This window comes from Prionailurus bengalensis, chromosome A1 (assembly GCF_016509475.1).
Source record: "Prionailurus bengalensis isolate Pbe53 chromosome A1, Fcat_Pben_1.1_paternal_pri, whole genome shotgun sequence".
Classification (NCBI taxonomy): domain Eukaryota; kingdom Metazoa; phylum Chordata; class Mammalia; order Carnivora; family Felidae; genus Prionailurus; species Prionailurus bengalensis.
The window spans coordinates 51,948,780-51,964,117 of NC_057343.1; the positions used below are offsets into that span (position 1 = coordinate 51,948,780).

Consider the following 15,338-nt stretch of genomic DNA (forward strand, 5'->3'; position numbering starts at 1 on the left):
CCGGATAAGAGATCTCTGAACCTTAGGAAAAGGAACCCCTAAAATACAGAAATAACAGTCCTAGAATCCACCTGCTTTATGAGCAGTACCTTCTTTTTAGAAACTTCTAGGCTTGTGGAAAACCATTAAATGATACCGAATGTAAAAAGACTGACAGACATATTGTAGAAAGAATCAGGCAAAACTCGTAATCACAATAATGTAACTGATCTAAGATTGATCACATACACAGATAATATTCTTGTTAAAACACATTTATGCTCACACACATACAAACAACCACACCCATCAAAAGAACCCAAGTATCAGACACAAGTTTTATCTGGTCCAGTAGACCGTGTCTGTGTGCCACCAAGACATACTTAGTAAAAGAGTGTGATTGTTTTTCATGGCGTGGACTTTAAAAAGTTAAGTAGACACCTTGGGGTTCCTGGGTGGCTCAGTCAGTTAGGCCTCTGATTCTTGATTTTGGCTCAGGTCATGACTTCACAGTTCATGGGATGGAGCTCTGAGTGGGGATCCTCACTGACAGCACAGAGCCTGTTTGGGATTCTCTCTCTCTCTCTCTCCCTCTCTTTCTACCCCTCCCCCACTCATTCTCTTTCTCTCTCTCTCTCAAATAGATACACTTAAAAAAAAGAAAAAAGTTATGTAGACACCTTGAATATTTTATAAATTTTTATTCATGAATGTTTCTTTTTTTTAAATTTTTTTTAACGTTTATTTATTTTTGAGACAGGGAGAGACAGAGCATGAACAGGGGAGGGTCAGAGAGAGAGGGAGACACAGAATCTGAAGCAGGCTCCAGGCTCTGAACTGTTAGCACAGAGCCCAATACGGGGCTAGAACTCACAGACCGCGAGATCATGGCCTGAGCCGAAGTCAGCCGCTTAACTGACTGAGCCACCCAGGCGCCCCTATTCATGAATGTTTCTAAACCTTTTAAACCTGTTCATAATTTTGACCTGTTCTGAGGGTACCGAGCTTAGAATCTTCTTAGAATCTGTTGGGTGTTCTGGTTCCCAGCCTTAGTTCATCTGATTGATCGTTCTGTGACTACTTCTGCCCTCTCCTTGGTCTTCATGACTTTGAAGATTTCAGCCTGGTTTCCTCTTGGCTCTCATTTGACCAAACAAAAGGAATCTGATTATTTCAGTCCAGCCACCAGTGGCAATTGTTCCCTCCATTTTATTTGTCTTTCTCTGGAACTATTAAGAACAAATATACTTGTTTTGGAGTATGGCAGTGAAAAGTAGTCTTCATATTCTTAGTGTGTTTTAGGACAAGAGTTTAATGCTTTATGTGCTTATTTATATTTTAAACTATACTGGTTTCCTGAGCCCTTCCTATTGGTGGACAACATTCTGTCTAAAGCAGCACATTGAACTTATATCTTCAGTAACAAAAATGTGCGAGCCCATGATGTTTTCCTGTTGACTCATAACTAGTGTCTCAAAACATGTTCTTAGAAGGGAAGTGCAGGTTATTTTTCTCCTTGTGCTTGCTCAGATAGATGCCCACTTGGCCCTTTTCTGCCATTTCACAGAGGCTGTACCCACTTTAGGTACTGAACACCATTTGGAACATCTACCATATGCTTGACATAGTATCAGGTGCTGGGAATACAGAGATGCATAAGACACCACCCTTGGCCTTAGGGTTCTGGAAACATATGGATCCATAGACTACAATACTAAAATCTACCATGGAAGTGCTATTGGGGAAGTGTGTGACAGTGCCATGGGAATAGAGAAGAGAGAGCCCAAGTCTGTTTGAATTAATCATAGATGCCACCCAGAAAAAGGTCTTTGGTGTCAGCATTGCTGTTCAAAGAATGAGGAGGGGTTTCCGAGTAGGGAAGGGCAGCTGGTGGGCAGGAGAAGTGCTTCCAGCAGAAGTGGCAGCATGTGCAAAAGCTTCCTGTGAGCAGACTGATAATAAAGGAAAGGGAAGATAAACAATATATTCTCCTTACCTTAGATAACAGCTTCACAGTATGCACAAACTAAGAAATTTTGCCATGTACTTCTGCCAGATTGTTTAAACCAGTCAAATAAGCCTGGTAGCAAAAATACCTGCAGAGAGGTCAGTTGTCAATCAGGCACTGGCCTGAGGACTGGGAACAAAACAAAGTCCCTGCTTCCATAGAACCCACATCTTAGCTGAAGATGGAGGACGGGAGAGACTGAAAATAAATAAACACAATACAACGTGTTTGTATTGCCATAAGTGCTAGGAAGAATAAAGTCAGCTAATGAGACACAAAGGAGGCTGTTTGAGAAGGGGCTGTTTCACAGAAGGGGACCAGATGGCCCCGCAGTGCCCCTTTGCATTCATGCATTAAACACAATGGTGGAGTATACTGTGATTTCACTCTGAGGTTGCTTTAAAACTCAGGGAGTTGCAGGCGCCTGGGTGGCTCAGTGGGTTAAGTGTCTGACTTGGCTCAGGTTGTGATCTTGTGGTCCGTGAGTTTGAGCTCTGCGTCAGGCTCTCTGCTGACAGCTCAGAGCCTGGAATCTGCTTCGGATTCTGTGTCTCCCTCTCTCTCTCTGCCCCTCCCCAGCTTGCACCCTGTCTCTCTCTCTCTCAAAAATAAATAAAAACGTTAAAAAAATAAAAGGCAATTGCATTTGTCTTTACTTTTCTCTTTCATCAACAGACACTGTTCCCTCTGCTTCTGTTTGAAAATGTTCACATCTGTTTATCCTCTGAAGCCCTGCTCAAACTGCACCCTATCCATAAGGCCCTCTCTGATTCTTTTACCGAGAAATAAACTGTCTCACCTTAGAACTTCCTTGCACTTTACCTGAACATTTTTTATGACACAAGCCATTTTGTTCTTTTGTATGTACACATCTAACTTGTCTCTGCGAGGGTAGGGTCCGTAGTTTTTACTCTTGATTTCCTCATGGTCACCAACACGGTGCATAGTATATTATGTACCTTAAAAATTTTGTCTAATAAAAGTACACGATATCAAGTTAAAAATTAAATTTTAAGTGCATATACTGTTTTAGTACATTTTCTGATTCAGTATCTTTGATCTGTCAGCTTCAAATGATACTTTGAAATGCAAACACAGTGAATCATGGCATAATTCCCCAAAGAGCTTGCTTTTTCTGTATCACAGAGCTATATAAGGCATTAAACAGCTTGTTTTTGCTGCAGTCTGATCAAGATATTCCCATTTGCTTTGATGATCTTGATTCCTATTTTGAAGCTCCTATCCTCTCTTCCCTTTTCGTCTTCTTTCCTCTTCCCTTTGTTCTGCTTACCTGTCTTCCTCAACTTTCTTTGCTTTCTGTCTCTCTTCTCCCTACTTCTCCTTCTCTCCCTTTATTCACCTCTCCTCCTTACATCTATCCTTCCTCTCTTCTCCCACTTGCTTTTCATTTTTTTCCAACTTTTCCTGTTTCCTTCTTTTCCTTTCTTCCCTCTCCCTTCACTCAGCAAGTTCTTTTTCAACCCTGTCCACGGTGCTGAAGTTTAAATAAAGCTATTTGTATTTAGCCTGTTGACCTGGCGTAGGGTGCTACTAAAATTCCGCAAACAAAACATAGCTGATTTTAAGTCTATTTGTTTAAGTCCTATGATGTAAAAGTCAACAGTATTGACAAGAGTACATATTAGTTATTAACTATTTTGCATATCATGTTGTTTGTTTTGCCTATCCTTATCTCTAATTTAAATATGTTACATTGAAGTTAGAAATAATTGGACCTAGAGAAGAATTTATTTATTAGCATGGGGAGTTGGGTTTGCCATAATTTATTCCATCCAAATCAAAACCTTGGAAGATTTAGATACTCTGAAGCTGTCTTTCCTTGGTAACACGTACATCTCCAACTTGAATAGGCCAAAATTTTACCAAAGGCATGATAGGTTATAAACTTCTTGGTAATTTATTTGATCTTCTGTAACTATTTTTTGCTACAGGAAAGCAAATGAGAGAGATGAGCCAAAAGCTACAATTAGTCGGTACAGATCTGATGACACTTTAGACAGGTAAGATGTTTTTTTAATCATGTAAGCAGAACGCATAATGTGTATTAAATCCCCTTTTTTTGTCAAGCATGCAGTATTTAAATCTTTGCAAAAGTAAGTTTTGAACAAGATATTTTATATCCAGGGACAGAAGGGCTATTCAGATCGAATTACCTTCTTCAAAATTCACAAAATCTTGACTCAATATTCTGTTTTCCTAAAATCTTGCTAATATTAGATTGATAAAAACAATTCTGAAGAAACTGGTTTGGGTATAAGTAGGGTGGACACTCCATGGAAACTGTTTGGTTTAAAATGGAGAATCTAGTTATTTTTGTGTATATGAGTAGTCAGTTCTCATTCTGACTTTTGGTCTTTCCATCCCCCTGGTGGAAAAACAGCAGTTTCTGTTTTTATGGAGAGACTGTAAATTATAATAATACAATCATTTTTATCCTCTCTAGTATAAAGCCATTAGCTCTTTACAAGGTGAAACTATTTTTGTGGTGGCAGTAGAGTCCCCATATGGCTTATAGAAGGGTCCATTGTGTTGTGCCTGTTGTTAGTTCCTTCCTACACAGAGGGAAGGGGCTCATTTCTATGGAGAAAATTGAGCAATGTCTATTTAGATTGAAGTGTAAATGCTACAATTCACACTTTTATTTTATATTTGGTAGTGATGCTTAATAAGCATATAAAGAGTAAAGTTAACATCTTTAGTTGGAGTCTAGACAATGGACACCTGAGACCATAGACAGTTGAGGTCATTCTCTGTAGCTAAAGATATGCTGTCATTGTAGACAAAAATGCCACCTGCTGTATTTTAAGCAGATGTGCTGTAATTTATGGTATCTTATAGATTCTATACTTAGTATTTGCCAGTATTAATTCATGTAGGAAATGTATATACTTCTGCACTATTCATAGGTTTTCAAACCAGTTTCTCTAATAGAGGCTAATCCACACTGGTGTTCCTAAGAAGTTAATTTCTCTCTTGTAATTAATAGCCTCAACAAAAATGAGTGTGTAGAGTATTTGTGCAAGATCTCATCTCCATGGCACTGAGTGGAAAGAGGGGCCAAAATAACTGTCCATTCATGGTGGCCTTGAGGGCTGTCCTGTTGCACCATTAATTGAAGATGGAAACCCTATTTCTAGGAATGAATCTGGAAGTGAGATAATTATGCCTCAAGAAAGGGCAATAGGTGGGAGGCTTTGTAAGCTGTGTATTTGAAGGTCTATATTAGGCCAGTCAAGACAGAGCCTAATTCATTCATTAGCAATGAATTAGACTAGACCTTACAGACTAATCAGTTGAGTTGTTCTCAGCCTCAGCTGCAATTTAGAATCACTGAGAGAGCTTTGAAACTTTACTGATAACTTGGTCCCACCACCCCTCACCCCCAAAACTCTGATTTAATTAGTCTGAGGTGAGAGTCGGGCATTTTTAAAGCTTATGAAGTGATCCTAATGTGCAACCAAAATTCAGAACCACTAATCTAGCCCAAAAGTCCTTCATTTTATAGACCAGAAAATGAGGCCAGAGATTACCCGATTTATTTACCCAGAAGTTTAGTGGCATGTTTGGTTAGCTCATTCCCCAGGCAGTCCTGAGTTCCAGTAGTATGCTACATCCTCTAAGTGTGGAAATAGATGTGATGGAGAGAACTCAGGAATCAGTACAGAAAGGCAAGTCCTATTAGCAGGAGTCAGATTTTCATAATGCTGGCCACTCTAAATGTAAGATATGAAATAATTTTAGGAGGAGGATGACCAACCAACATCTGGTATACATGTGCGTATGCATTTCAAGAACGCATTTATTTTATTTGTTATTTAATTTTAATTTTTAAAAATATTTTGTTTTCAAGTAATCTATATACCCATCGTGGGGCTCAAATCCACAACCCTGAGATCAAGTCACATGCTCCAAATAATGCATTTATTTTAAATGAATAGAAGAAAAGCACTTTGGAGTTGTATTTTTAAAAATATATATGTAGGTTAAAGTATGAGGTGTTCTAAAGAAACATAAGTAAATAACTACGTATGTAGCGTACAATATGGCCCAAATCCTAAAGGTGGTTTGACTAATTTGAAAAACCTAGGTTGGGGTGACCTCTAGTGTTCTCTTGTGGAAATGTAACTTTTCCTTTGGGTCTTTCGATCATGCTGCTATTTAGCATATTTGGGTATTTACTGTTTCTAAGATTGACGCTTCTCAAAACAACCTATTCCATACACAAGTTGGAAAAAACTTAATTTTCAAGAGAAATACAAAGTAAAGTTAATCTCCCTAATAAGAAACTGACATATGTATTGGAATGGTGGTTTACAGTTCCCTCCACTATTACTCATAGACTGATCCCCCTAGTGGCATAGAAGAGATCCTGGAGGTGAAGAACAGTAAGTGAAGGAAGACATGTTGACCCAACAGATGAGTGTTGAAACTATCACACTACAAAATTAGATGTAGGACATTGGGCTCTACTGGGACGATTTTGGAGACAAACCACTTCCTAGTTGGTTGACCAAGAAAAAGTCATCCACTTTCTCTGAGACTCCATTTCTTCATCTATAAAATGAAAATAATTACACCTCCCTTGTGAGGATGTTTTAAAGAGTAGAGACTAACATGTATACAGTAAGCAGCAAAGAGTAGGTAGCTATTTTTATTATTACATGCACTATTGCCTACATAGATTTACACCGTAGCATTTTGAGTAACTTCATTTAATTTTAACATCAGACTTTGCTTTTATTTAAACATGGAGAATGTTTGATATTAAGGATCTGTTTACTTTAGATAAATTGTTGTTTTCCATGTACCAGAGTAGCAATTTCCCAAGATTACTTTTGTCTCATGTTAGGGTCTCATAGATAGATATAAAGTCTGAGTAGAGTTTCCAAGGAACATTTAATTCTTTTTAATTTTATTTTATTTTTAAATTTATTTATTTATTTTTGAGAGAGCATGTGTGAGAGTGGGGGAGGGACAGAGAGGGAGAGAGGGAGAGAGAGAATCTCACGAAGGCTCCACATTGTCAGCACTGAGCCTCATGTGGGGCTCAATCTTATGAACCGTGAGGTCATGACCTGAGCCAAAATTAATAGCTGGATGCTTAACTGACTGAGCCATCTAGGCACCCCTCCAAGGAACATTTAAGATTTAAGATTTACAGTCATCTGACATCTTACTTATGGTACTCACAGTGGTTTATTGCAGAGCCCTTTAAATAGAAACATCCCAGAGGCTCAGTAGCAGTTAGTGAAAGGTATATATTCATAGTCCTTTGCCTGACAATCACCTTAGATATGAGTTTTTTATACATGGATTCTAGGAGCCTGTACAAGTTAAAGCCTATATTGTGAACAGTCTGTTGAGAATATGGAGCTCTGGAAGATTTCAACCTTCCTTCCTTTTTGCATTCAAGAGCTATCAATTTGTGGCATTATGCACTATAAACAAAACCTTGTTTGGAGTTAAATCATAGCATTTTAATGTATGAGAGTTATTTACCCCATATTTTAGTTACACATATCAAGATGACATCATGAGTTGAAATCATTTTAAATTTATGACAGTTAAATCATATTTTCTCCCACATTAATTATTTTTTAGAATGAGGCAAAGTTAGTGCCCATCTTTCCAAGAGTAGCTTATATAAAGCCATGTACTAAAGTTGACAGTAAAATTAAAAGTTTAGAGAAAGTTATAGTAGATCCATAATGTCGGATCAACAGAAAAGTTTTGCTGACCTTTTGTTTTCCTGAACCTAATTTTTCTACATCCTAGTTTTGTGCAAGCCTGCAGAATGCTCCCCAGGATAGCTCCGTGTCTCAGGAAGAAACTTCCTATTCTATCTAACGTGAGAGAAGAAAGGGAAGGAGGGTCTGCAGTATAGGATTCCTGATTTGTCTTTTCTGACACAAGGGACAGACACATCTAGGAGACCTGAGATTTAATGGCCAGTAGGGGCTATTAACTCAATGTGTTAGTTACAGTAAACTAATTCACCAGGGTAGAGTGACTCTTTTAACAAGTTCCCTCTATTGCCCCCAAATCTATTGTGGTTTAACACAACAGAAGCTTACTGTTCATTCTCTTCAGAGTCCAGTGTGATAGGCTAGAAGCATAGGGGATGTCTCAGCTCCATGAAGTCAACTCAGAGACCTAAGTTCTTTTCATGTTTTGATGCTTCCATCTTCAACACAGGGCAACCAAAAACTATAGTGGAAGAGGAAGAAAGAGCATAGATGATTACACAAGAGGTTTTAGGATGGGTCTGAAAGTGCAAACAACATTTCTGCCCACATTCTTTAGTCTAGAACTCAATCACATGGCCCCAACTAATATCAATGAAGAATGGGAAATGTGGTCTTCCTGTGTGCTCAGTAGGAAACGAAAATGAGTTTGGCAAACATATAGCATTGTCTATGCCACAAAATATTTAGAAAAATACTTGTCTTCCATTGATGTGTTTTACAGACTTGGGAAGTACTGTCATTGGCTGGATGTACGTTTGAGAACACAGGGTTTAGGGGCATTGACCCCTGTGCAATCGAAAATCCACATATAACTTTTGACTCCCAAAACTTAACTACTATACCCTACTCTTGACCAGAAGCCTTTCTGATAACATAAACAGTTGATTAACACATATTTTGTGTGTTATATTTATCCTATACTGAATTACTACAATAAAGTAAGCTAGACACAAGAAAATGTTATTAAAGAAATCATAAGGAAGAGAAAATACATTTACAATACTGTACTGTATTTATCAAAAAATTCTGCATATAAGTGGACCCACGCCATTCAAATTCGTGTGGTTCAAGGGTCAACTGTATTATTAAACAATAAAGAATATAAAATAGTGAGTTAAATGCTCAGTGAATCAGAGAGGCTAGTAGAAAAACATAAATTAAAAAAATTCCAAGCTGTATCAAAATAGCTTCATAAATAGATTTTGGTTTAAGTAGTTTTTGTTTAATTGCAAAATATTCTAAAATGTAACACCTGAAAACAAATCTCTTTACTAGTGAAAGGTTATATTGTGAAGTTATTCTTTCATGAAAGAGGTCTGAAAGGACTTTAATGATCTGAATGTTCATCCAAACTTTTGTCTTGTTTCTTTATAAAGGATCTCAGACAGAAATGATGCCACTAACACATATAAGGCCAATACCTTGGATAACCGACTAACCAATAGGTACCAGTATCTATTGACTTTGGGAAAGACCCAAGTACAATAGTTTTCTAAGCATTACTTATTTACTTACAATTCTTCTGTCCTACTTGATACCTTTCTGTAAATTCTTATCCTCCATTTTTTAAACACAAAAATTCTGGAGTGAAAACCATTGTTCCTCCTCATGGTTAGAGAAATAGAAAATCTTTGTTGCCTTGCTTAAAAATCAAGAGAGCCCTTTGCTTCAGGTCATTGTTCTTATGACATTCATGTTTTTGTTTTAAGTCATCCTGGTGACAAGAGTGTGAAATACATGTAAATGCCAATTTTACATTCTTATTGCTAAAGAAAATCCCTGAACTCCACAAATAAAAGCATTGGGCTTAAACGATACTGAATTTTCTGATATAAAAAGATTTCCTTTAGAATCTAGCATAAGGCAAAAAGATCACCTTATCAAATTTTTCAAATACTGATGCTTTCTTTTTCTTTCTCTCAAATAATGTCTAACTTTAAATAACAATTCTAAATTCATGGACAGTTGCAAATTGATGCAAGTACTTATTCTTTGTGGCTGCTCAAATTTTTGCCCCCCCTTTCTTTTTTTTTTTTTTTTACCAGAAACACGTCCACGTTTCGATCACCAGAAGCAGCAAAGACGTATGTACTGACTGAAGTTACATTTTAAGAATAAAGTGTATTTCTTTGTATGTGTTCAAGATAAACCAGGTATACCCTGCTCAGGCCAAAGTTTCAACTATAACAAAATCACCCTCCTGTTGCTTATTCAGAGTTTAGGTAGAAAGAAGGAAATGGTCCATGAAGCTTTAAATATTTACTATTTGGACTTTAACACTTAAGTTCCAGTTAGTTAACATACATGTAATGCTGGTTTCAGGTGTAAAATTTTGTGATTCATCACTTAATATACAATACCCAGTGCTCATTACAACAAGTGCCCTCCTTAATTCCCATTGTATATTTTATTGTTTATTTTTCCCCCACAGAACTTTATTTTTCCTTGTTTCTATGACCACTATCTTTCAAAACACCCATCTGTCTTTCAAAACACCCATCATGTTACAATTCATCTGAGTCATGAAATCATAGGTTTGCTAGCAATCTGTTTAGATGAAGTACATTCTCTCTGGAACGTACTAGTGGTGATTATAAACAGCCAAACTAGGTGGATTTTTGAAAACAGAGTTGGTTTTTAAATTTTTGTTTAAAATTAAGGAATTCTCACATTGGAGCACACCTGTCAGTAGTTGAAACAGGCCTGGGTCACTTCCATTTTTTTTTGAAGGTCTATGTACATTAATAAATGCTAAATAGAGATTTAAAATAGTGTGATTTTTAAATGTTTTCTTAAACAACCTAGTGCTTAAAATGTTTTGTTAATGGTTATTTATTTTTGAGAGAGACAAAGAGACAGAGCATGAGCAGGGGAGGAGGAGGGGCAGAGAGAGAGGGAGACACAGAATCTGAAGCAGGCTCCAGGCTCTGAGCTGTCAGCACAGTGCCTGACATGGGTCGAACTCACAAACTGAGACCATGACCTGAGCCGAAGTCAGACACTTAACCGACTGAGCCACCCAGGTGCCCCAACAGCCTAGTGCTTTTAATGCAAAAAATTGCAATGTAATTCTGTTAGTCACAATATATACAATATGAAATATATATTATGAACCCAGAGCACATGAGAATTCGTTGGTCTGGATTTCAGACACACAATGTCATATAATGAATGACTTAATTCAGTTCATTCAGTTCTAATTACTTAGATGAGGACCTGAGGATTCATAAAATGGGTAAACTAAGGAAGAACTTGTTTTCTGTCCTTCCTTTGTCATTGAAACATTTTGTGGTGGTTAGAGAGCAGGTGGAAATATGAGTAGATTATAAGACCTTTCAAAGGTGGGACCGCATAAAAAAGTTTCAAGAATGTGGTTTGTTGTGATTACACAGGCAAACTGGAGGTTCGTTCAGTGGAAACACCACCAACCCCCCGGCTCCTGCCTCTGCTACAACTCCTGTAAAGAAAAAGAGGTATGATGGGCTTGTTGTATCTGCCTCCTGTCGATATTCTGGAGAGGGCTGTATTTTATTAATTTCTGAACCAAATCATCTACCAAGATCTGCAGGCAGCATTCAGAAGTTGCTCTCTCATCATTGTTTCTTCCTCCCTTTTGAGGGATCCAATGCCTACTGGATTCTGATGTCCTCAAACTTTGTTCCTTTTCCCCCTAATTTCCTTTTCAAAGATGCAGTCTTTTCTCCAGCTCCCTTGGGGTCTTGAATACCTAGGTAATATTTTCAATGACAGAGCTCACCAAACGGTAAGCTACCTCAGGTAGCACTTTTAGTAGAGCCCTGTGACAGGGGATGCCTTACCCTGAAATAATGGCTGTGGTGTGGACAAATGTTGCCATGCTCCTGCGTTCAGCCTGCATTGCTGCTGCCTCCTCTGCAGATTGCGTTGACCCTATTTCCAAGTAGAGTCAAAGGCCCTATCTCGAGACATCAATCTGTGTTTGTGTGTTTATTTCTTCCTTCTCTGAAATCCTCTGCCTGGCCTCCCACCTTCTGCTTGTGCTGACTTCGATTTATTTAGGTAGACCTGTGGTGGCAGAATATTCTTCATGAGACAGAGCGTGACGGTGGAAGCAATTTTTGCTTGCTGAAGAGAACACAGTGCTAGTGAATCGTGATCCAATGGAAAACAAGTTCATGAACTTCAGTACTTCTAAAATGTTTTATTTTCTTTGCCTGCACCTAGGACCGTGTCTAGTGTAGGGTAGGTGTTCAATGTTTGTTGATAGACTGGATATTTGCCAAAAATGCTCCTGTAGCTGGAATTCTGGTTGTGTCTGCAGAGTCTCAGAAAATGTGATCACCTTTCTCTTGGACCCAAATTTCACATCTCCTACCCACTGCAAGAATCTTTCCTCTGGCAGGTTAGACATAATTCAGGATCATTGAAGCCAGCAATAAGACTCTTATTTTTGTGATATACATTTGACTAGCTCTTGTGAGTAGCATTGACTACTTACATTGAGCTGAAATCTGCTTTGATTTATGCCCATTTTTTAAATCTTAGTTCAGTCCTGTAGTGCCTCAGAGAATAGACCTGCTTCAGAAATTTAAAGCCAGCTCTCCTTCTCTCCTTATCCCAGACTTTCCTTCTCTGGGCTTTCCTCTGATATGTCACTCTCCTCTGAATGTCTTTATTTTTGGTCCATATCTAAGTCTTTTTGACAGAGCCCTTAGCTATCTCTATCAGTTAAAATTACATCCTGGGAATGTGAAGACATCTTTCTAATTGGATATTCATGTGTTTATATTTATGCATATACACACATATATATTTATATACGTATATGTATATATAATTGAGGTTAATATTACTGTGACATTCACATATGTTTTCATTATTCTTACTTTCAGAGTTTTTTATCATGTAGCTTTTAAAAACCATATTTAGAGTAGATTGTTTTTTATTATAAATATTTCAGATATGCAGAAAAATAAAGAGAAAAAGAAGTATGTTGATGATAAACACTGATGAACCCACCAGCTAGATTTAACAAATATTATTTTCCAGATTCTTTTCATGTTTCTCTTTAAGAAATGTCCACATATTCGTGTCAGGAAAGCAGGGAAAGGAGCTTACTTGTGAGCAGAGAGCCTAGATTGTAGGCTAGTTACTTCCTATTGAGTTGATGAAATAGTTTTCATTTTATTTCCAAGGCTTATAGAAAAGTCATCTCAATGCCTTTTAACTGTCAAATTATTTTCAGCCTTTCCTGGTAGACATGTGGGTGGGATCAGGCCTTTCAAGCACCATGTTTATCAACGATGTTGTTTCCTAACAGACAGTCCTGGTTTCCGCCACCTCCTCCTGGTTGCAGTGCCACTCCAAGCATGGGAGCAAGCAGAAGGTAAGGGAAAAGTGTCAGATGTAATTGCTCGGTAACTTGATGGAAGAATGTGTTGGAATTTGACAATGTATAATTGCAGAATCTTTGCAATAAATCGGAGGCTGTCTTGTGAACTCTGAGTGCTGAATAAGACGGTGCCCAGTGGGAGTGAGGTCAGGGTACCGGTGCGTCTGGTAGGAAATCTGCAAGGAGTATGTAGCTGTATTCGTTTGCTAAGGGCTGCTGTAACAAAGTCCTACAGACTGGGTGACTTAACAAAAATGTTTGTCACAGTTCCAGAGGTTAGAAGTCCAAGACCGAGATTTCGGCAAGGTTGGTTCCCACTGAGCACTGAGAGGGAGAATCTATTCTACACTCTCTCCCAGTTTCCGGTGGTTTTCAGGCACCCTTTGGCATTTCTGAGTTGGTATAAGCATCATCCAGATCTCTCCCTCCATCTTTAGATGGTGTTCTCCCTGAGGGCATGTCTGTCCACATTTCCCCTTCTGAAGAGAATACCAGTCATATAACATACGTGGCCCTTTCTACTCCATTATGACCTCCTCCTAACCTAACTAATTACATCTGCGTTGTCCCTATTTCCAAATAAAGTTGCATCTGAGGCACTGTGGGTTAGGGCTTCAACATGTGAATTTTGGGGGCACACAATTCAACCCATACAAGCAGCAGAGGAGAGAACGGAGTCCAGCACCAGGCTGGGCTCTGCTATGGGCTCCCGGTGCACCACTGCCTCCAGGCTGTGATGAACCGGTATGACTGGGTGAGGATATGACTGGCAAGTTCTTCGTAAACTTTAAGGGATAAAAGGGTTGTTTATACTTCAATGTTTTGTTGCTAGCAATAATTATAACTAAAATTATAGACCGTGTGGAGGGCACCTTGTTCTACAAAATCCATGCTAGGAATGTCAACAATCATTTAACTTATTGGGTGATTATTGTGTGCCAGATATTGTTCTAGGATCTGGGGGTATGTCAGTGCACAAAAATGGAGCCTACCATGACCTTCAAAGAAGCAGACACATGTGGAGAACTCCTACAGTCTATGCCATCTCTACCACACAAAGAAAAATAAGTCTCTGATTTGGTTTTGCTTTAGGGGATCCAAAATTGTTTTTTTATGTCATCAGCCCCTAGAATATCTCCACCAAACATTTCCATGTTCCAATGGGTCTTCCTTTTCCAATTCAACAATTGGAAACAAGAGTTTATTAAACAATGTGTTTGTTTAGTATTAGATTGCTTTATTTCCCAAAATTTTCATCTGCTGTGCAGAAAATATATTTGCATATATTTTATATTATTCATATATGCATAATTATTAAACATGTTGAACAATCACAACTTGGAATTACATCTACCTTATCTGTTTAAATATTTTCTTTTTAAGCCTCCTCATCTATAGGTGACTTCCAATTATATGAACTGCCAAGTATGGATTATGTTTCTAGTTTATAACCTTCTTTTCCCTCAGGCAGTTAGCTTTCTCTTTATGAGTGATACCTTTCATGGAGCTACCGAAGTGGGGGAAATATTAACTAGGAGTTTTGGTAGTTACTATTGTTTCCTGAGTATTTTAAGACCCATCCAATTTTGTATTAATAGATAATAACTGGTACTTAGAAATATTTATTATCTCTAAAAACTTATGTTCATCTTCTATGTATTATTCCAATATTAATGTAAATTATCATTACAATTAGAAACTGGTTATATAACTGTGTAAAAATACAGAAGGATTATTCATGAGTTACTATCTCATGCTTTCAGTGCCCATTGAGCTTCTGGATCTCTGTTTGCATAGAACTGGTAGTGCTTGGCTATATGCCCTTACAATTTATGCATTGCTGGATGTAATTTACATGGAAGATAAAATGAGTCACAATGCTCCTATTTCTGGTTCCTGGATTAGGTCCATAGCACCAGAAATAAGGGAAAGAGAAGATTATTGGACTAGGTTGATCAATTTAGCTATCCATTCCTTTTTTTAGAGGCACAGATTATTACTATAATGGCTAAACTGAAAGATTTCTCTTTGAGGATCAGAGCTAATGTCATGCCAAGCTTTCAGGGGAAGGAGGGAATAATAACAATATAGCAATGCCTTTGATTTCTAAAATGCTTTTGTTTGGAAGAGCTCAGAGTAAGCTTCTGTTTCTCACCTTTAATGCCAGTGTATTCCTAGGGCTGAAAAAGAGCCTTTTTAGTGAAAGCTGAAA

At 37.9% G+C, this 15,338-nt stretch overlaps 1 protein-coding gene across 15 annotated transcripts in view; it reads left to right on the forward strand.

The window, feature by feature from the left end:
• SCEL (sciellin) overlaps positions 1 to 15,338 on the forward strand; it is a 175,696-nt gene that overhangs the window by 83,133 nt on the left and 77,225 nt on the right. For 12 of the 15 annotated variants that reach the window (XM_043581021.1, XM_043581111.1, XM_043581136.1 and 9 more), the window contains 5 exons: positions 3,940 to 4,008; positions 9,132 to 9,200; positions 9,801 to 9,839; positions 11,148 to 11,228; positions 13,055 to 13,120. In XM_043581021.1, coding sequence (XP_043436956.1) covers positions 3,940 to 4,008; positions 9,132 to 9,200; positions 9,801 to 9,839; positions 11,148 to 11,228; positions 13,055 to 13,120 — 324 coding nt within the window. The remainder of the gene's footprint in view (positions 1 to 3,939; positions 4,009 to 9,131; positions 9,201 to 9,800; positions 9,840 to 11,147; positions 11,229 to 13,054; positions 13,121 to 15,338) is intronic. The other 3 variants (XM_043581128.1, XM_043581080.1, XM_043581070.1) reach the window with 1 other exon arrangement.